Source organism: Pongo pygmaeus, chromosome 13, assembly GCF_028885625.2.
Source record: "Pongo pygmaeus isolate AG05252 chromosome 13, NHGRI_mPonPyg2-v2.0_pri, whole genome shotgun sequence".
Classification (NCBI taxonomy): Eukaryota; Metazoa; Chordata; class Mammalia; order Primates; family Hominidae; genus Pongo; species Pongo pygmaeus.
The window spans coordinates 117363114-117384138 of record NC_072386.2 but is presented as its reverse complement, the minus strand read 5'-3'; the positions used below and the strand labels follow the sequence as shown (position 1 = coordinate 117384138).

Sequence of the window (21025 nt, the reverse complement as noted above, 5' to 3'; positions counted from 1 at the left end):
TGTGCGTTTCCCAGGATAGCAGAGTACCTGGCAGGCTTCACGGAGTAGGCGGATGAGGCTCTGGCTGGGGCCATGCCCAGCTTCTTGTCCCTCCTCTGCCCTGTGTTACCTGGGGCGATTCTTTCCTCTTTCTGAGCCTTGACTTCCCCAGCAGGGAAGTGGAACTCGGCGTTTTGCCAAGACTCCCCCTGCTCACCTCTCATTCTCTTTTGCTCTGGAGACCACAGTTATCTCCCTCTCCCCACTCCAGCCCCCTTAGTGATGAAGGTTCCATGTCATGGCAGGGGCGAGGGGTGGTCCTGGCTACTCCCCGCCCAGCTCCCAGCTAAGGCTGCAGCTCCTCCCATAAAGTGGGAGAGGGTTGCCCGGCCCCGCAGGCTTCTGCTGGGTGGCCCTGAACACATCGCCTCCCTTCTCTGAGCCTCAGGCTCCTCATCTGAGAAATGGGTCCCTGCCATGTCTGGACTCTCTGGCTGGGCCGGAGAGTCTGGCTTTCCTTCTAGGAGAGACCCCTCAAGGCAGGCCCTGCATCTCGTTCATCTGTGAGCCACACCCAGTCCGGGGCTGGGCGGAGTGGGCGCTGGTGTCTGGGAGCCTGTGGGCAGCAAGGCACAGCATAGAGCAAGGGGCCCTTAGCCACAGCTGACAGGGCGCCTCCAGCATAAGGGGCTCTCTGAGGTCCCTTCTGGCTTTAACAGTCTGTGGGTCACAAGCGTGCTGTCCCTAGACCAGCTCCTGGCATGGGGTTCCGGATGGATTCGGGGACTTGTGAGGCCCCAGAAGGGGAAGATGTGACCCCAACAGCTGGCAAGTTTACTAAGAACAAGTTGTGACCCCCTGACCTGGAAGTCATTCACAAACCACAGGGGACAACGGGGCACAACGTCCCTGTTCTCAGCTCAGCTCTGTCACTAACCCGGACCTTGGACAGGCCTGTTTCCCTCTCTTGCCTCAGGGTTTCCAACTATAAAATAAGGGGCAGATGAGATGACCGCTTCTGATGTCCCTTCCAACGTATCAGGTCTGAGTGAGAAGGGCCAGGTCTCCTGGGGGATAGGGTGTCTGCCCCTGAATCTGCCCAGAATGTCCCTGGCACGATTCAGATGGTGCATGTGCAAAAGGAGAAAGAGGGGTGTCTCTTCAGAAGCCAGTGCAGCTGCTGCTCAAGGGACCCATGGTGTCACGGACCCTAGTGGGCTGAGGCGGCAGAAGGACCAGGACATCAACTGAGGTCCTTGGAGAGGCTGTTTGTAAGAAGAGCTGCAGAAGGGCCAGCTGGCTGCTGGGGCCCGATGGGTGACACGAGCCATGTCATGGCAAGGAGCCCCGCATGTCAAGCGAGGAGGTTGGCCCAGGACACTCTGGGGGGACTGATTTCCCCAACAAACAGGGAAGCAAAACCACAGAACAGGTTGAACTTAGAGGATTCCAGAGATCCAGGCAGAGGGCCCCAAAGGTGGAAAAGGGACATTCATCATCCTTACTTGCTCAAAGGTTGGACCAGGCAGACTTTAGGGTGGTGGCCTAGGGCTTGACTTCAGAGTTAAAGGCAGGGTTGTGAGCACCTGAACAAGGGGACACAGTGATCACCAGGGGACAGGATGGGCTCACCAGTCAGGCCCCAGCAGCCCAGCCTCCTTGCTCTGACAGGGATAGATTTGAGCAGACTGGGGCTGGGGATGGATCTAGTGCACCTGGCTTCCAGCAGGGCGCCGGACACAATCTTCTGCAATTGCCCTGGGGGAAGGGGGCAAGAAATGCAATTGGAATGTGTCCCCCAAAGAGGATGGATGAATGGGCCAATGTCAAACAGGGAGAGGCCACCCTGGTCCACACACCTCAGGTAAGACACCCAAGGCCAACTCCTCACTGGGCAGATGTGCTGGGAGAGAGTAGAGCAGTGGCCACTGAATCAGGGTGCAGAGAAATTCCACAGGCTGGAATGAATCGAGTAAGAAGGAATGGAAGAGGAAAGAGGTCACGGTCCCTCACTCAGTCTAAACAGTAAGTGCAGGCTGGGCGTGGTGGTTCATGCCTGTAATCCCAGCACTTTGGGAGGCCGAGGCGGGCAGATCACCTGAGGTCGGGGGTTCAAGACCAGCCTGACCAACATGGAGAAACCCCGTTGCTACTAAAAATACAAAACTAGCTGGGTGTGGTGGCACATGCCTGTAATCTCAGCTACTAGGGAGGCTGAGGCAGGAGAATCGCTTGAACCTGGGAGATGGAGGTTGCGGTGAGCCGAGATCATGCCATTGCACTCCAGCCTGGGCAACAAGAGCAAAACTCTGTCTCAAAAAACAAAACAAAACAGTAAGTGCCCCCATCCTGCATATACACAGAGAAGAGATGTGGCTTAGCTGTCACTTGTGTGTGGGGCCCGGGGATTTAGTTACAGCAGGGCAGGGTGAATCTCTAAGGTCATTCGGCCAAATCACTGTCTTTCGGCCACATTAACAGAGGCAGGGTGCCACAGCAGGAGAGGTGATATGCCTGCTCATTTCTGGCCAGCTGACATCAGTGGGAAGGTGAAGTGATACCTGCCCCACACTTTTAGAGGGACAGCTGGAGGCCTGCTGGGGGACAGTGTTAAGAGGGAGAGCTGGGGAAGCCTGGCTCTGGGATGCAGGACGGCACAGCTGCCTTGGGCTCGCTGACCTAGTGAGCTCCTTGTCACCGGAGGTATGTGAGGGGAGGCAGAGGTGGCTGGGGAGAGGACCACATTGCAGATGGGGTGCCCAGCAGGTGCTTCTGAAGTCCCTGACCACGTGGAGGCTCTGCCGTCTGGCCCAATGCTACCTGGTTCTGGGGGCTCCATCTGCCTCTAGAGTTGGTGGGGCCTAGGGCTGCCCTCCCTGCCCAGGCAGCCCGCATCTGGGCCCAGGCTGGGATACAACTGGGTCCAATGCTTCAAGCTCGCCTCTTCCTCTCCCCTTCCTCCCTCTCCAATTGCTCTTAAGAAGTGGGGGGGTCCCCTGCCTGGCCTCCTTTTCCCTTTCTGACAAGGCAGGACAGACCCACTGAGCATCCCTGTCCCTTCTGGTGTCCCCACACAGCTGTGTGTGTGTTTGCGTGGGTTTGTCTGCGAGTGTGCATGTGTCTGCACGTGCCTCTCTGTCCCTCTGCGCCTGCCCAGGGTCAGGCTCCGAGCCCGCCTCCTGACAGTGCCTCCCCCTCAGGCCCCTCCCCACTGCTGCTCCAGACTCAGGCTGAGGGGGGTGTGGTTCCAGGCAGTGGGCCTGCCCCCAGAGGCCACCCCTGCCCTCGCTGGGGCACAGGTACACACGCTTCTCAGGTCACTGCCTCATGACACCATTGTCCTGGGGCTTGCGGGGAGGGCCATGGACACAGAGAGGACATTTAAAAAAATAGAGAGAATTTAAGCTTCCCAAAAAAGAGATTGGGAAGAGGCGATGGAGGCCGAGGTGGGGCTGGGAGGCGAGTGGCCGTCCGAGAGCTCTGGGTCCCTGGGGATGACAAGGTCTCTGTGGGCAGGACACAGCCCCTGTCCAGGCTGTGCCCATCTACCGGTCTGGCTGTACCCAACGGGCACAGTGGTCAGGCCCAGCCGGCCGAGGGGAGGGCACCGTATGGCTGTCTGTAGTCTGTGCGGAGAGCAGGGCGGGGGTGGCCAGGCTGGCCGCAGAGGCTGGCAGTCCCCCCCAGACCCCTGCCCAAGCGTCCGTGCGCCCGGCTGGCTCTCAGGAGGCGAAGTAGGAACTCTGCATGGAGTAGAGCCGGTCGATGGGGTTCCCCACGCGGGCCTGCAGGGAGCCCACGTCTGAGGAGCCAAGGAAGCAGTCGCTGAGGCTGGTTAAGGAGGTATCGCTGTCGATGTCGTGGAAGATGGAGTCATTCCCTGGGGAGCAGAAGGGGTGTCAGGACCGGGGTACAGGCTGGGGCTCCTGGGGGCCCTGTTTGCCCTGTAGGCTATGGAGACAGGGTGGCCTGCTGGCTAGTGCCGGCCAAGAAGGGCCGGGGCGCTTCCTGTCAGCAGGAGGCAGGAGGGCTGTGCTGGCCATGCTGCCTGAACCCTAGGGTAGCAGGTGGCTGTCCTGGCCCCAGGCCTGCCTGGCCTGGCAGGGAGCAGGGGCTGTGCTGGGGCAGGTGGGTGGGGATAGGGCGGCTTACCATAGGGGTTCATGTGGTCACCTGGCATTTGGGGCGGCGTGAGGCCCTGCTGGAAGGGGTCGCTGCTGCCATAGGGGCTCTGTTCCATGGCCACGATCTGCTGCTGCGGTGGGGCCAGTGGCGTGTAGGAGGCCATCATGCCCTCCATGCGGCTAGACAGGACCTCTGGGGGCACAGTGAGCCTTCACCCACTGGCCTGGCCCACGCCCTCCCAGCTACACCCCAGCAGCCTCCCCTTCCGACCTCCTTGGGACTCCCCAGGCACCCCACTCTGGCTGAAGCTGTTCAGACACTGACTCCCCAGCCCCTTCCCCAGGTGCACACTCCAGCTCCTCCTCCAGACTCAGCTTACCAACAGCCAGAGTCCTCCCCTCCCCATCTTCTTTCCTCCCACCACCCGCCCCTCCAGGAGATCCAGGGAGGAGGCAGACCCCACATAGGCAATAGTGATTCTGCCCTGCATCTGGGAGCGCCAAGGTCCCAAACCCAGGCCAAAAAGGCCCCGGGAAGACTTCCTGGAGGAAAGGGCCCCCACCCCGATGTGACTTAAACAACCAGCAGGGGCCCGACAGGCCAGAGCAGGGGAGGCAAGCCAGGCTGAGGGGCGGTCAAGGCATGGAGGAGACAGACTGCCGGGTAAGTGAGGGTGCAGCACGCGGGGCCAAGAGCCAGAGAGAGAGGTCGGTGTGGGGGAGACCAGCTGAGAGGGACCACAGGTCATGGGGAGCCCTGGGGCGCCGAGCTGGGTGGGGGTCCCCGAGGCCGCTGGGAGCCGTGGGAGGGTTTGGTAGACGAGGGTGAGAAAAGCTGGAGGAGGAGACCAAGGCTGGGGCCAGTGGGTGAGGAAGCCAGAGGAAGGGTGGGGTCTCTGTCAAGGTGGCTGTGGGAGAGACAGCTCCTAGGAGGGTTGGAGAGACATGAGAAGACTTCACTCCCCAACTTGGCACCTCAGTGGATCAGCAGCGTGGGATGGGGGAGGTCAGAGGTGACTCCTGATTCCTGGCTCGGACAGGGCGGACAGTGGTGCCATTTGTAGAGAAGGGTGGGGAGGAGCAGGGCATGCCATGTGTGTGTGGGGGTGGGGTAGAGGGAGGCAGGATGGAGGATACGGCATGGGTTGGGATGAGCTGGGGGGACTGTGGGACCTTCTCAGGGAGGCTGTCTCCAGGAAGTAGCTGGGAACACTGAGGGGTGAGACACAGCCCAGGACCTGGCTGGGAGACCAGAGGCAGTGACTGCAGCCCCAGGAGGGGCAGAGAGAGAAGCGAGAAAGCAGCAGGCGCTAAGGCTGTGTCCTTAGAAGCCGAGTCCAGCCTGGGACACTGGCCTGGCCCCCAGTGCCCTGATACCTGCCCATTGGTGCCCTGGCACCTGCCCAGAAGCCTCCCTCTCACCAGGGCGCAGGCAGCTCTGTCCCCCCCCTGCTTCAGCAGTCCCAGGGAACTCCCTGCTCTTCCCTCATGGCCTTGAAGGCCCAGGAGACCAGCCCTGGCTCGAGATTCTGATGTGGAAACACGATTTTTGGTAAAGCCCAGTGATGAGGGGGCCTGACTCATGCCCCTGAAACTAGTCCCTCCTGACTCCGCAGGACCTTCACGCCCTGACAAGCTCTGTCTGCAGAATTCCAGCAGTGGGGTAGTGTCATCCTGTTAAAGGTACAGGCTTGAGCTCCAGGCTTGGGGCTGAGGTCCAGCTTTGCGCCTTACTGGCTGAGGGATCCCAGGCAGTGCCTCAGTTCCTCATCTGTGAAATGGGACATGGCAATACCCTTCCTTGCAGTGATTTATGAGGACAGGGTGAGATGGGGTGTGCTGAAGGCTGAGACCCGTGTCTGCACGCAGTGTGAGTAGACTGTTGCTGTTTTGATTGCAGAAATTCTGCCAATCCTCCAGGCCACCACTCTGCCGTCTCTCCTCCCTGGGTCCCCTAGTCCCCATGGCTTCTCTATGTCTCAGTGGTTTTAAAGCAGAAGTTCCCCAGGATCTGATGGCCTTGGTGGAAGGCTTTTCAGAAGTTTTGTTAAAAGAAACATCCCAGGCCCCTTTGTCCCTAGCCCTGGGACAGGTACAGCCCCGGTCCCAGCCCCGGCCCAGGCTCACCCAGCCCCAGCCCCTGCCCCAGCTCACCCTGGCCCAGGCCATGCCCCGGCCCTGGCCCCGGCCCCGGTCTCGGCTCATCCTGGCCCGGCCCTGGCCCTGGCTCACCCTGGCCCAGCCCCGGCCCCGGCTCACCCTGGCCCAGACCCGGCCCCAGCCCCGGCTCACCCTGGCCCAGCCGCTGGGAGTTCTGCTGCTCCTGCTGCTGCTGGTGCCGCCGCGCCAGCTTCTTCATCTGCAGGGAGAGCGCAGTTCAGGCCGGTGCTGCCCCTTGCCCCCAGGCACAGCCAGCCCCACACCCCCTGGACCATAGTCTTCTGGCTGCCCCCTCTAGTCCCACCCTACCCGGGGCCAGTGGGGGTGGGGGGTGGCCTCTTACCTTTGCTCTTTGGTTCTGAAACCAGACCTGGACCACGCGCACACTGAGGCCCGTCTCAGCTGCCAGTGTCTCTCGGACCTGGCCCAGAGAGAGTGGAACAGGTCAGGCCCTCCAGGGGCAGCAACTGGGAGATGGTGGGTTTAGGGGTGTGATGGGATGTGCGGAGAGATGGAGGATGGAGGGATGTCCCTACCCCCAGGAGCAGGGGGTGGTCTCCAGAAAGGCAGTGGGTGTGCGGGCATCAGCCTCAGCCCCGCCCCCCGGCTGCCCCTCACCTTTCGGCAAGGCTTGGACGAGACCTCGAAGGAGGCCTTGAAGGCTCTTCGCTGCTGCGTGGTGAGGATGGTCCGGGGTCGCTTGGGCCTCCGCGGGTCCTTCCCGTCATCCCCGCTGCCCTTGCTCTGGCTGCCCTGGCCCTTGGCCGGCTTCATGTCCCCATCTTCATCCTCGCTCTTCACTGTGGGGGACACAACCCGGCCTGTGAGGAAGTGGCGGGGGCAGCCTGGGCCTCAGCCTTGTCCCCTTAGGCAACCTGCTGCCCGACAGGAGCCTGTCCCCTCTGTTGACACCTGCCGTGGCTCCCCAGTACCCCAGGATAAGGTCTCCTTCCCTCCCCTGGCCCACGGGCCCCGCCTCATCTGGGCCCTCATCTCCTGCCTGCTGTACCCTGCGAGTCCCTTCCCCAGCACACACGCCTCACTTCCTCATCCTGGGCCACAGGTACACCTGCACAGGAACTCACACAGGTGCGCTTCGGACAACCACAGCACAGGCGTGCACACATGTACATGTGGCTGCACATACATTCAGGAAGGCAGGCCCACTCGGGGAACAGGCACACAGGTGCACACACAGTTGTGCACATGGCTGTGTGGACATACACGAAAGTGTGCAAGCAAAGACACACGCCGCAGATATTCACACAAGAGTGCTTCTGACCACAGCATATGCACGCACACACTCGTAAGATGCACACTCACCTGCTGCCACATACACATGGGCCCACAAAGGCCCTCGCACATGCAACTGACAGGCGTATTCACACACATGGGCCCATGCTCACCGGCAGGAATGTACACGCATGCGTGCATCTGGACAGACACACACAGCGTGCGGAAGCATGTGCATTCACCCAGTGCTACGGCCACACCCATCATGCACACACGGCACTTCCCCGCCCCAGGTTTGGGTCTCAGAAATGCCAGCAGCCCCATATGGATGACCAAGCCTCTCCAGCCACCACAGGGCCTCCCGCTGCCCACCGGGCTGGTCTCCTTTCTTCAGTCCTGTTCTTGGAGTGTGAGGCGGGTGATCTCCTCCCACTGAGACCCCCTCTGCTGGGGCTTGCTAGCCTCTGCTCTTCCTCAGGAGTCCAGGCAGCTGGCAGCCATGGAGCTGGCTGCAGCGGTGCCCTGCCCAGGGATGGGTAGGGACAGATGGTGGCGGGCTCACTGCCTCCACGCAGGCCCTGGCCATGGAAAACCCTTCCCATGTGGCAGATCCTGTTGCCGGAGGGCTCCAGGTTACCCATGGGGCCTGGCAGACCGGGACACCTCCTCTCCATGCCTCCTGCTCCAGTCCTTCCCCACTGTTCCCAGGAAGAACAAGGACCAAAGCCACCTCCTGGGCTTTCCCTCCTTAAAGCTCACTCCTGGCTGGGCTTGCCCTGTCCGCCAGGAGGGCTTCAAATTGGCCTCGTCCTTTTAGGGGCTAGAGCAGAGTAGGGAGGGTCCTTCTCCCTGGGAAATGGGGTCTTTCCCTCCAGCACAGAGGGCCCAGCCCCCTCCCCTCAGCTGGGAAACAGAGGCTGGCTCGAGGCTGTTTGCTTCTCACTGCTGAAGGCTCCAGGGGGCTGAGAAGGGGAAGGCACATCAGATCCCTGCCTCTCAGGCATCCCCAGCCTGTGGACCCGGTGCTGGTGAAGACCCCTGTGGAGCTGGGCTGCAGGTTGGCAGGGGGCCATCAAGGCAGAGAGGGTAAGGGGGGTGGGTCAGAGAACAAGAGGTGTGTGTGTGTGCACACAAGCACAATCCACAGTACATGTGAGCATGTGGACAAACATATGTGCAGCCATGTGGATCGGTGTTTAGTGCACAAGTGTGCTGTGTCATGTGTGTATGTGTATGTATGCTTAAGTGTGTACACTTGTGTGTGTGTACCTGGGTGTGGCTTTTGCATTCCCGGGTATGTGAATACATATCTCCACATACGTGTACATGTATCCATACTCAGGGTAGGGGTATTCCTGCATGCATTTTATGTGCCTGTGTGTACACATGTAATCACACATATGTTTATATGTATGATGCGTCGGTCTCAGGGGTAGTGTGCCTGGGGGGATGCATGTTCGTGTCATGTGCACACAGGTGGACACGTCAGTGCACGTGTGCAACTGGATATGCATGTATCATCTGTGTGCAGCTCGGGGCCTGGAAGCAGGAGGTGGCTTCTCCAGCTGGGACTCCCCTCCAGGACACCCCAGCAACCCCCGTCCCTGAGGCCTGCCCCCAGCTCAGGCCAGGCCTCACCAGAGTCGGACTCGTCGGGGCTCACGGAGCTGAGCAGGTCCTTCTCCTTCTCGTAGTCACCCTTGCACAGCAGCTGGCCCTCCTTGAGCACGAACTCGTCACCCTTGCGTAGCTGCCGCTCACACACGCAGCAGCAGAAGCAGCCCAGGTGGTACACGCACTCCAGCGCCCGCATCACGAACTCAGTGGGGGCGATCTTCTCCATGCAGCCACTGCACTTGGCCGCGAAGAGCCTGCGGGTGCACAAAGCGGGCGTGTTGGCTGTGCTCAGAAGTCCCTCCCAGAGGCCACTCCCGCCGAGGGCCTCTCCCTCTTGCCACCCTGGCCCTCAGGCCCAGGTGGGAGGGAGAGGCCCTCCTTGGGCACCGGGCCAGACAGCAGAAGGGCCCTGCAGCCCTATTCTTCTGCCTACAGGCCCCCAGTGGCCCTGGGGTGGGCGCTGGCATCCTGCCTAGAGTCACCTGTCCCGGGCGTGGCAGCTCAGGGCCCTTCCAGCTCATAGACATGGTGGCCACTAGAGGGCAGTGTGCAGGGTCCACTCAAACTTTCCCTGGGGGCCAGGTCAGCCCCTGTCTGGAAAGGATCCTTTCTCCCTCAGCTCCCTGGTCTGCCTCTCCTCTGATCCTCCCTCACCAACACATCCAAGCAATTCCCAGCCCCGCCCAACCCACTGCCCAGCCTGGGCCCCTCCTCTCCTGCCCCAGCAACTGCCTGGTCCACTCTCTGGGCTCCTAGCCCCTTCAATCCTTCAAACCCCAGCCCACACAGGAGCCGTCACACACACACAGGAGCCAGGGGGATCTTTCTAAAATACAAATCGGGTCAAGCTGCTTCCCTGCTCTAGACTCTTCCATGGCTCCCTAGTGCCCTTAGGAGACCATCCGAGCTCCTGAGGCTGGCACTCAAGGCCCTTCATGATCCTGCCTCTTCCCTCTCTATCCTCTGCTTCCCCAGGCTGCAGCCCCAAAGAACAGCCTGCAGTTTCTCCAGAGCACTATCATGGCAACCTTTCCATACATCTTTCTCTGTCCTTTGGCTTGGCTAACACCTTCCCATCCCTCCATCTCAGCTTACGCATCTCCATCATGAACAGATATTCACTGAGCACGTATAGAGTGCCAGCCCTGCTCTAAGCATCTTATGTGCAGAGATGCATTTAATCCTTGCAACAACCCTGTAAGAAGAGAACAAACATTAACCCCATTTTAGAGATGAGGAAATTGAGGTGCTAAGAGGCAGAGTCGCTTGCTCAGGGTCGCATGGGTAATAAATGCTGGAGGCAACTCCCAGGCTGGGCCTAATCCAGCTTCCACATGACAACGTGATTCCATCTCCCATCTCGCATCATCTCTGCGGACAAACGAGGGCGGGTGGTGGGGGTGGGGGAGTCTCCGGGCCCTGGCCAGCACTAGCAGGAGGGCTGGGCAGCACGGCCCCTCCTCTGCTGTGTCTGCTGACCGCTCCTCCCGACACTCCTTCACCCTGTCACGTGTCCTGCTCTGTGGGAACTCAGCTCAACAACACTTTGATGGAAAAATTTATGAAGAATCAAATTATTGCTGCTGGGAGGGAATTAAAACCATTTTTCATTCCCGGCGTCCCCGGGCCATGTCTGCGGGCACCACCTTGGGAGCGCTGTGCACATCCCATCCCTCTTTATGGCCCGCCATCACGGGCACAGATTACAGCTGCAATTCTCTACTAATCGGTTCTGGAACAGAAATGGCCATAAATGGGAGGCACTCGCCTGCCTCCCTTCCTGGAGCTGCCGTCAGAACCGCCCACGGCGAGCTGGTGGGGCGAAGTGGGCAGGGCCGCTTTGAGCTCTGCATGCTGCCTGGGCGCTGGCCAGAGCACTCAGCAGGGGGCACCCCCAGCAACCCCTGCCACCCACCTCTATTCTACCCGGCAGGCTCCTACTCATCCTGCAATGCCCAACTCCAATGCCACCTCCTCTGGGAAGCCTTCTCTGATGCCCCAGTCTTGGGGAGGTGGTCTCCTCTATGCTCCCCTGAGCTTCCCCCAGCCTCAGTTTACTCCTGTAAAAAGGGAGATGTCAAGTCCTTCCTGAAGGCTGTTGTCAGGATTCGAGGATGCTGAGCATGTAACTCAGTACATGGGTATCACAGCAGAATGACAATGCACGTCCCTGTTGGTGCCCAACTCTACCATCTCCACCAGGGTTCCATGAGACAGGACCTGGCCTCATCCGATCCTCAAGGGGGCCTCCGTGAGTGTTTACAGAGTAGGTGAGTAAAGGCCTGGGGTGAGCTGAGGCTGAGGCCAGGCTCTGCTGCGGGCATGCTGGACCCCACCAGCCTGCAGGGCATGGCTCTGTAAGGGGAATGTGGGCTGGATTTTGGCTGTAATTTGGCCCTCTGGCTGAATCCCCTTGTTCAGGGCACAACCTACCCAACTGTCAGTGACAGCTTTAGGCAGAGGCCCTAGGCATCTGGCCGGCTGTCCAGCTCTACCGAGGGGCTGAGGAAGGAGCCTGGGTTTGTAGAACCCGGTGCTCTGACATGGAGGGTGGTCCTCCCCCAACCCCCACTGCCCCTCTGTCCCCTCCCCACACTCCCCCTCTGTCCCCTCCCTACACTCCACCTGACCTAGTGGCCACACTAAGGTCTGCAGCCTGACCTCTGTAGCCTCTGAGTGGACAGACACTGGCCATGTTGCTGCTAGCATGGGAGGGCCAGGGTCCCAGGGTCCCAGGCCAGGGTCAGCACACCTTCGGTGACTCCCGGAGAGGAAATCTTCTTAGGCTGGGGAGGAGGCAGCAGGGCGGGTGACCTGCATTTGCAGTCAAAGCCACAGTGCTGGCTGTGTTCAGAACAGCCGCGCTAATGCCTTGGCAGCAGGGGGTCGATTGCTACTTTCTCCAAACTCATCAACACAATCTATTATTAATACTTCTCCAAAGGCTCGGTGCCGCCATTACAGAGGCAGCGCCAGCCACTCAGGGCATCATCTGTTATCTAGATTGCAAAAACTCGGGAAATAAAACAAACTGCGCATACTTTATAAACAGAATGCGCCATCCGTTTGGTCTCCAAGCATCTCTCCACCCAATAAAACATCGGGGGGGATGCATGAAATACTCACTCCCAATTATGGGGCTGCCTTTGTCTACTGTGCTGGGGTGAGAGCGACTAATGGCGTGTGTGGGAGGGGTTGGGGATACCAGCGGGGTCCCCTCTTCTCTGTGAGCCCCCATTCCCCCTCTCTTCGTGCCTCCCACCACGGAGGACTATGGAGCCAGCCACTGAGAAGCAGGCCCAGCCACAGACAGGTGGCATTGGAATCACATGGACTTGAGTTCCATGCCTTGTCCCACCACTTGCTAGCTGGTGACCGGGCAAGTAATTTGTCTTCTCGAGCCTCAGCTCACTTATCTGTACAATGGGTTGGACAACACTGCCTGCATCTCAGCATGAAGATGTAGCGAGTTGTCAGTGTAAAGCAGCAGGTGTGGCGGGCACGACCTCCATAACTTCCTCGCTGTGCGGCTTTAGGCAAGGAATTTGACCTCTCTGAGCCTCAAATTCTTCATCTATAAAATGGGAATGATCACGCCGGCGTGGTAGCTCACGCCTGTAATCCCAGCATTTTGGGAGGCCGAGGCGGGCAGACCACTTCAGGTTAGGAGTTCAAAACCAGCCTGGCCAACATGGTGAAACCCCGTCTCTACTAAAAATACAAAAAATTAGCGGGGTATGGTGGCACACACCTGTAATCCTAGCTACTCCGGAGGTTGAGGCAAGAGAATCGCTTGAACCTGGGAGGCGGAGGTTGCGGTGAGCCGCAACTCGGTGAGGTGAGTCTCGGTGAGCCGAGACTGCACCACTGCATTCCAGCCTGGGTGACAGAGAGAGACTCAGTCTCAAAAAATATATAAAAAATAATAAAAAATGGGAATGATCATCCCTGACCATGGGGTTGTTGGCAGGGGCTGGATGCATTTAAAGCCCTCGGCACCACGCTGGCATGAAGAAGTTACTCCAGGTACCCCACATTTCTTTTGTTCGGTGTGTGCCCAAAATGCCTTTGTTGCTCACCCTTGCTAGAGTCTCCATGATTCCTGCGGGCAGCCTCCCTGATGCTGACTGGGTTTACAGGGCCCCGCTGTGCCTCCTTCTCACCACCACCCCGGGTTCCGGCCAGCCCTTCTAGCTTGTTTGGCCTGATCTGGACAGAGCACTCCTGGCTCCGTTATCAGTCTCAGAACATTATTGAGGACTAATAATGCTCAGTTATCAGCTACCTGCATCACCTCATTCAATCCTCACAGAACCCTCAAAGGAAGATGCTGTTTCCATTCCCATTTTACAGACGAGCACAGAAAGGTGCAGAGGCCAGGTCACTCTTAAGGTCACACAGCAGCATCACCAGATACTCCAGATACTCTCTCCCTGCTCTGTGCATCTCCGTGTGCCTTTGCTCATAAGCTGCCCTTACCCTGGGCCCCGGGTACCGTGCCTGTGTCTGTCTGTTCCTGAGACTTGGGGCCCGATTCACCTCAAGTTCTTATTACTCAGCATCAGCCCGGCCTCCAGAAGGTGGGGGGGCGGCCATACACACCTCCCCCACTTCCAAACACATTTTTCTCCACCATGGGATCATCTGATACTATGCAGTAAGAAATTCCATTTTCAGGGATGTCCCTCCTTTGAAGAGTCCCAGGCTGTGAGAAGATATCTCCATATCCTCTGAGTTTTTATGGGTTTATTTGTTTAATGCTCAATTTATTAAACTCATAAGGCTAATAAACAGAACTCTGAAAGCCAATTTTTTCAGGAGCATTTGAACATGGATTACTAATCTGATTAATTTCTTTCTTTCTTTTTTTTTTTTTTGAGATGGAGTCTCTCTCTATCGCCCAGGCTGGAGTGCAGTGGTACGATCTCGGCTTACTACAAGCTCCGCCTCCCAGGTTCACGCTGTTCTCCTGCCTCAGTCTCCCGAGTAGCTGGGACTACAGGCGCCAGCCACCACACCCGGCTAATTTTTTGCATTTTTTAGTAGAGACGGGGTTTCACCGTGTCAGCCAGGATGGTCTCGACTTAAATCACTGGCAGCTGCAGAGACACACAGGGTATGGCTGATTCTTTCACGTCCAATAACATTGGCTTCCTAATGTCCTGGGAGCACTCCAGCTTCTCCAAGCAGGTCTTCATGCCCAGATCTTAGGGTCCAGACAGCATGCACTGGGCTTGGAATCCCAGCTCTATCACTTCCTAGCACTGGAATCTTGCACAAGTCCCTTCTCTTGAGCCTCTGTCCCCATCTGTCCAATGGGGATGATGACAGAGGCTGCCTTACAGGGCTGGGCTCAATAAACGGTGATCATGATCACTGTTATCAACTCTCCAGGACTTCCTGCTTACCACCCTTGCTGAGTCAAGATCTCCGACCCCCCTCTGAGGGTGCCATTCCCACACCCCGTCACTGCCCTTTACAGTTTATGTGGCTCTTCCTTGGGTTCTCAGAACAATTCACACTTCACACTCCACTCAGGTCTCTCTACTCTCAGTAGGCCTCTTCCACTCCTCAAGGCAACCCTGTCCAGCCCCTCCGCCACAGCTTAGGGCAACTCCCAGCCTTTGTCCAGGACACTGCCACCTCCCACTTCAGAGAGAAAGCAGAAGGTTAGGAGAGAGACACCCAAAGTTTGGTCTTGCCTCCTCATCAAGTTAGATTACAAACCCTCTTCATTTCTGAACATCCAAGAGTACTCCAAAATGTCAGGATAAGCCCAAAGACCTCGCTGTGGCACTCAAGGCCCCACCCACCCCGTGACACCCAGCTCTTGTGGCCAGGCTTCTCGCTACTCCCTGAACATAGCAAGTCCCTTCTTGCCTCCTTAGTGCTTAAAATTCCATCTGCTTCCAAGGCCTGGCTTCTCTGCCTCCTTCCTTTGCTTCTTGCTAAACTCCTCTTCATCCCTGAAGACCCAATTCAAGTGTCACCTCCTCTGTGAAGCCTTCTCTGACACCCAGAATCCCAGCCACTCTCCAGTTATTTGTGCGTCTGAGGTCCCTACCAACCCAGAAATCAGACACTGGGTCTAATTTACTGGCATGGAGGAGGTGGTTAGTGTTTGTCAAATGAATGAACAACCTTGTGTGAAACGAAATGGGCAACCAGGTAGCACAAGAAAACACCAGGTATTCTGCTCCTAGGGGTCTGAAACTGCCACCAGGTATCAAGGTAAGTGAACTTGCCCTCCCGCCCCCAGCCGCTTCACAACGACACAACTTGGGTCCAGTTTGTTAAATTTGTATCAGTGGAGTTCCACGCATGCCTCCTGCAGGGCTGGGAGTCCCCCACCCCAAAAGCACCCTCATCCCCTGTACCAAGGGAAAGACCCCAGGGGGTACCATGTTTGTACTAAGTGACTCTTGTGACCGGAAGTGATTGGACCAGGCCTGGACATCTGACTCAAGGGGAGCCAATCAGATCCTCTGTCCTGTGTCCCTTCCTTCCCCTGCTCACTCAAGAGCTCTGTCAGCCCCCACTCCATCTTCAGGTGTGGCTCCCACACCTCCATCACCAGCTGCACAGCCTCGGGTGATTCACATCCCTTCTCCAAGCCTCAGATTCCTGTTCTGTCAAATGGGGGTTTGACCTGTCCCTCCCTGGGTAATTGAGAATCCGGTGATTTTAACCCGTGTGGGAAGGCATGGCCCAGCGTCTGGCACAGGAGGGATCTCAATAGGTGTGTGCTGTCTTCTCCTCCCCAGTCTAAGTCTCTGGAACTTTCTCTTCCCCAACTCCCACTTTTGTCTGAAGCCCCGTGATTGCACTGTTGGGTCTGTGCTCTCCCTGTCTGTCTGTCTGTCCCTCTATAGGTATGCCCCGCACTGGGGACCAGGCAGATTCTAGGCTGGTTTCCTTCAGGGCCTCTCCATGCCCAAGCCCACGGCCCCTGTAGCAACCACTGCTGGAAATACCCTCCTCCCTCCATGGGGACCACGAGGTTTGGCCCCTGCAACTGCAGCCCTTCTGTTCCCACCGGCTACACCCTCTCACATTCACCCAGCAAACACCCATGGAGGCTGACTCTGGGCTGGGCTCATGGACTTGGGGCATGGGGTTAGAATCTCATCCCGTAGGACAGATGCTTGGATGGGGTACTGGGGCATGCTGGGCAAGCAGAGAGGCACAGAGAGCACCAAGAGTCTATCTGGGGACTTCCTGGAAAAGGTGACATAACACAATACCTAAGAACCTGGTTCTGGAGCAGAAGGAATGGATTTGAATCCGGGCTCTGCCACTTCCTAGCTGCCTGACTTGGGACAAGCTCTCTGAACTGGTTTTCCCATTTGAAAGATGGTGATCCCAATTCCCACCTTATGGGTAATCATCATAATGTATCGACCTCCCTGTGTCACACCTCCTTCCTAGGCTGGTGGCGAGGTGCCTAGGATGGCAGGCTGTAGAGCATGTCGGACAGTAAGCGCTCAGTGTGGTGGCTGAGGTTAGGATTGTGGGCAGGTGTGGGCTCTGATGATGCCGGCTGAAGGATGAGCTGCAGTTCACAGGAGCTAGGCGACAGGACCCTAGACACTCTGGGGGTCACGGCTGCTGCTGCTAGAGTCAGCCTGTCACTTAGAGAGGGAGCCGCCCGGCCTCCTCCCTGCTGGACTCGCTGACATCTCCCCCACGTGCCTGCCGCGTCCTTATCATTCCGGGCGGAGCTGTTTTTTATTTTGAGACAAAAAAGGGCCTGTTGATGGGGATCCAACTCAAACCAGCTGCAAACATCTGCTTTGATGCGGCGGCCGCGGGCTGGGCGGGCGGCGGCAGGAGCCGCGGGCGGGGGCCCCGGTACGCGCGTCAATCAAGCGGCTGGAATGCGCGGCGAGACGGGCGCGCTCTGCGGGCCTCGCGGGGCCTCTCCCAGCCTCCCGGCCTCCCCAGGTCTCCTCGCCGCGTCGGGGCCGGGCCTGCAGCGAGGGCTGCCCCTGCGCTTCCTGCGGCCCGGGCGCAGACGCAGCTGTGCGGGGCCGCCGGCCCCTCGGCCCTTTGATCCGCGCCGGGGGCGCTGTCGGGAGCCCCCAGCCGGGGCTGGAGGTCACGGGCCAGGGACAGGGAGGGACGGGCACAGCCGGGAGCCCGGGGAGCCATCCCAGGCCAGCCTGGCCAGGGAGGCCCACATGCACATTTGGCGATTCCACAAATATTTCTTTTCTTTTCTTTTCTTTTTTTTTTTGAGACAGAGTGCCGCTCTGTCACCCAGGCTGGAGTGCAGTGGCGCGATCTCGGCTCATTGCAACCTCCGCCTCCCGGGTTCAAGCGATTCTCCTACCTCACCCTCCCGAGTAGCTGGGACTACAGGCAGGCGCCACCGCGCCCAGCTAATATTTGTATTTTTAGTAGAGACGGGGTTTCACCATGTTGGCCAGGCTGGTCTCGATCTCCTGACCTCGTGATCCCCCCACCTCGGGCTCTCAAAGCATTGGGATTACAGGCGTGAGCCACCGCACATGGCCCCACAAATATTTCTTTAGCGTCTACTATGTGCGGGCCGCGCTGTCTGGAGGCAGGGCTAAGCAGTGAGAAGAGAGAGAACCCCTCCCAATGCCCCCACCCCCAGTTCCTTCTTACCGGTGGAGGACATTCTCACAGGCAGAAGGACAGTAAAACTCATCTATTTTAACATGTAGATAAATCCATTTCATACAGAGTATGACGAATGGTGACTACAAGGCAAAGAAGAGTGAAGACAGGGAAGCGAGATGGGGCTGCAGCTTTAGAAGGGACAGTCAGAGGCAAGAATGAGACACACATTCCAGCAGACACCTGGGGGATGGTTATCTACAATACCGGGGGAAGTGGCTCCTTGCAGAGGGAGCAGTCAGTGCAAAGGTCCTGGGGAGGCTGGGCTCTGTGGCTGACCCCTGTAATCCCAGCACTTTGGAAGGCCAAGGCTTGTAGATTGCTTGAGCCCAGGTGTTTGAGACCAGCCTCGGCAAAATGGCCAAAGCCCATCTCTATCAAAAAAAAAAAAAGAAAAAAAAAAAAAAAAAGGCCCTGGGGAGCAAGTATCTGCAAGTATCTGGGGCGTGGCTGGAGCAGATGAGTGATGGGGACAAGGTGCAGGTAGAGCTGGGGGGCAAAGGGGACATAACACATGAGATAGGGACCCTGGGAAGGGGGGGGGGCCGTGATCTGATTGGCATTTTATTTTATTTAATTAATTAATTTATTTATTTATTATTTATTTATTTTTTGAGACGGCGTCTCGCTCTGTCGCCCAGGCTGGAGTGCAGTGGCGTCATCTTGGCTCACTGCAACCTCTGCCTCCCGGGTTCAAGCAATTCTCCTGCCTCAGCCTCCCAAGTAGGATTACAGGCACCTGCCACCACACTCGGCTAATTTTTGTATTTTCAGTACAGACGGGGTTTCACTATGTTGGCCAGGCTGGTCACGAACTCCTAACCTCAAATGATCAACCCACCTCAGCCTCCCAAAGTGTTGGGATTACAGGCGTGAGCCACTGTGTCCGCCTCTGATTGGCATTTTAACCAGATTCCTTAGGCACCTGTAGGGGGGAACCGGGTTAGAGGGAGAAGCAGGGAGTGGCTTTGGGAAGTTAGCACAGTGAAGGTGTCGGCTCAGAGCCAGGAGGGCAGGGGAAGCCTTGTGAAGGCAGACAGGGGCCTGAGAGGACACGAGAGAAAGGACGGCATCGGGGATGAGTCCCAGATCTCCTGGCTGAGCATCTGGAATGACGGAGTTGCCACTAGAGGACATGGCATCTGTGGGGAGGCAGGGGAAGAACGGGGAGGGCAGCCCTGGATGTGTTAGGTCTGAGCTGCCTTCTAGGCAGCCATGTGGACAGATAGGTCCAGGGGCAGCTGCTTGTGTGAGGTTGGAGTTCAGGGAGAGGCACAGACTGGAGATGCTATGTGGGGGCTGCCAGGATGGAGACACACCCAGAGATATAATCACACAGATACACTTAACAGAGACACACTGCTACAGGGTGGACAGCCGTGTCCATGTGGCTTGGCATCTGACAACTGGTTTCCCACCTTTGGGGATCTGACTTCCGATGGGTGGTGGGGATATTGAGGCTCCTGTGGGGACCAGACCTTACCTGGTGACAGGTAGGAGCCCTCCTGCCATTGGCGAGACAGGTCAGGTGCAGGTAGGAGGTGGAGCATCACATCCCTCTGACCATCCTTCCCTGCGTCGTTTCTGGCTGAACTTGGGACTCTAGTCCAGGCTAGAAGAGCCGCAGGAAGTCCTGGACCAACCGGGCATCAGGGAGGCTGTGAGCTATGATGCGCCAGGCGCTGTGCAAAGGGCTTTACCTGTACTACTTCATGACCTTTGAGTTCACCCTCTTCCCCCTTCTTTCTGCCCCTTCACTAGTGAATTCAATACCTTTGATGATTTGGTGATTCACCCATTCATCTAACGTTTACCTGGCACCTACTATGAGTCAGGCCCTCTCCTGGTCTGACTCCCACCTGCTCATCAAAGTGTTTGAGCTAGTCCCAGGTACCTTCCCCCATTCTCACTGAGGTCGCCAGCTCCTGGTTGCCAAATCCAACATTCATTATTATCGTTATTATTGCTTACTAAGATGTATTGACTGTTTCCCACATAGCAGGCTCTGGGCTTTATTTGCCCATGGGCTCCTCCTCTATAAGACCCCTGCGAGGTAGGCATCATCACTCTCTTTGCTAGAGAGGAAGGTGCTGCTTGGAGAGGGTACACAGCTGCTTAGTGTTTGAGCTGGGGTTTGAGCCTGGCACACTGGGCCTCCCAGCTGCTGCTCATCCTCCCAGTCTCTGTGCTTGGCTTCCTGGACCTCCCTGTTCTTGAAGCCCTTTCCTGCTTTAACCTCATCTGCCCTGGCCACCTCCCAAAACAACTCCGCACTTGCTTCATCAGCACGGAGTTGCTGGGCCTCTGGCCTGGGCTGGGGGCACCAGGGTTATGGGGGGGATGATGGCGCCCACAGTCCAGAGGGCTGACAATGCACGTGGAAGGTGAGAAACCCCGGGCCACGGGAGGCAGAGGCCTTTGGATTTCTCTCAGGGGCCCTGCATGGCCAGAATAGGCTAGGCCCAGAGCCAGGTGCCCAGTAAGGGGTGGGGGCTTCACGGCAGTCTGAAGACACTCAAACTCAGCCAGGTGGAGGGCAGAGTGGTGGGGCAGGAACGATTTTCTGGAGCCTTCGAAGAGTTCAGAGGATTCCAATGGGGGAAGTGTTGGGGCTGGGGGATGGCAATGTGTGTGTCTGAGGCCAGAGTCAGGCTCTGCGTAGAGGTGGAAAAGCAGAGAGCCCATTCTGGGAGGGAGAAGTTGAAAAACAGCAATGGCATGAAGGAAATGGAGGCCATTTTCAGGGTTAGGAAGATAGTGGGTCAGGCTGGAGTGTGGGCGAGAAGGAAAGGTCAGGCTGGACACCTTGCATGTTGGGCTAAGGAGGATAGGTCATACCTCTCTTGTTCTCATAAAATCATCCATTTATCCACCCATCCATCCATGCATCCATCCACCCATACATCCACTCATCTGCCCATCTGCCTACCCATCTATCCACCTGTCCCCCATCCACCCACCCCTTCAACCATCTATCCACCCATACAAACATCCACGTGTGCATGCATCTATCCTTCCACTTACCCATCCATCCACCACCCATATATTACCCATCCTCCATCCATCCACCCTCTCAACCAGCTACCCATACAAACATCCATGCCTCCATCTGGCTCACAAATACTTAGCTACATCCACCCTCTCCACCATCTACCCATACAAACATCCATACCTCCATCCGTCCAACAAATACTTAGCTACTTGTTCTGTGCCAAACCCCATGTAGTGACTCAGTTCCTCCTGAAAGGGCTGAAACTTTCACTATATGA

General features: G+C 57.6%; 1 protein-coding gene across 3 annotated transcripts in view; it reads right to left on the bottom strand.

Annotated features, from left to right (window-relative positions):
* Positions 1 to 3359: 3359 nt before the first annotated feature.
* LMX1B (LIM homeobox transcription factor 1 beta) overlaps positions 3360 to 21025 on the bottom strand; it is an 82809-nt gene continuing 65143 nt past the window's right edge. Inside the window, exons 3-8 of one of the 3 annotated variants that reach the window (XM_054502424.2) lie at positions 9135 to 9367; positions 6882 to 7063; positions 6607 to 6684; positions 6396 to 6462; positions 4132 to 4296; positions 3360 to 3859 (exon numbers count right to left, since the gene is read on the bottom strand). In XM_054502424.2, the coding sequence (XP_054358399.1) occupies positions 3702 to 3859; positions 4132 to 4296; positions 6396 to 6462; positions 6607 to 6684; positions 6882 to 7063; positions 9135 to 9367 (883 nt within the window). In that variant the 3' untranslated portion in view covers positions 3360 to 3701. The remainder of the gene's footprint in view (positions 3860 to 4131; positions 4297 to 6395; positions 6463 to 6606; positions 6685 to 6881; positions 7064 to 9134; positions 9368 to 21025) is intronic. The other 2 variants (XM_054502425.2, XM_063649929.1) reach the window with 2 other exon arrangements.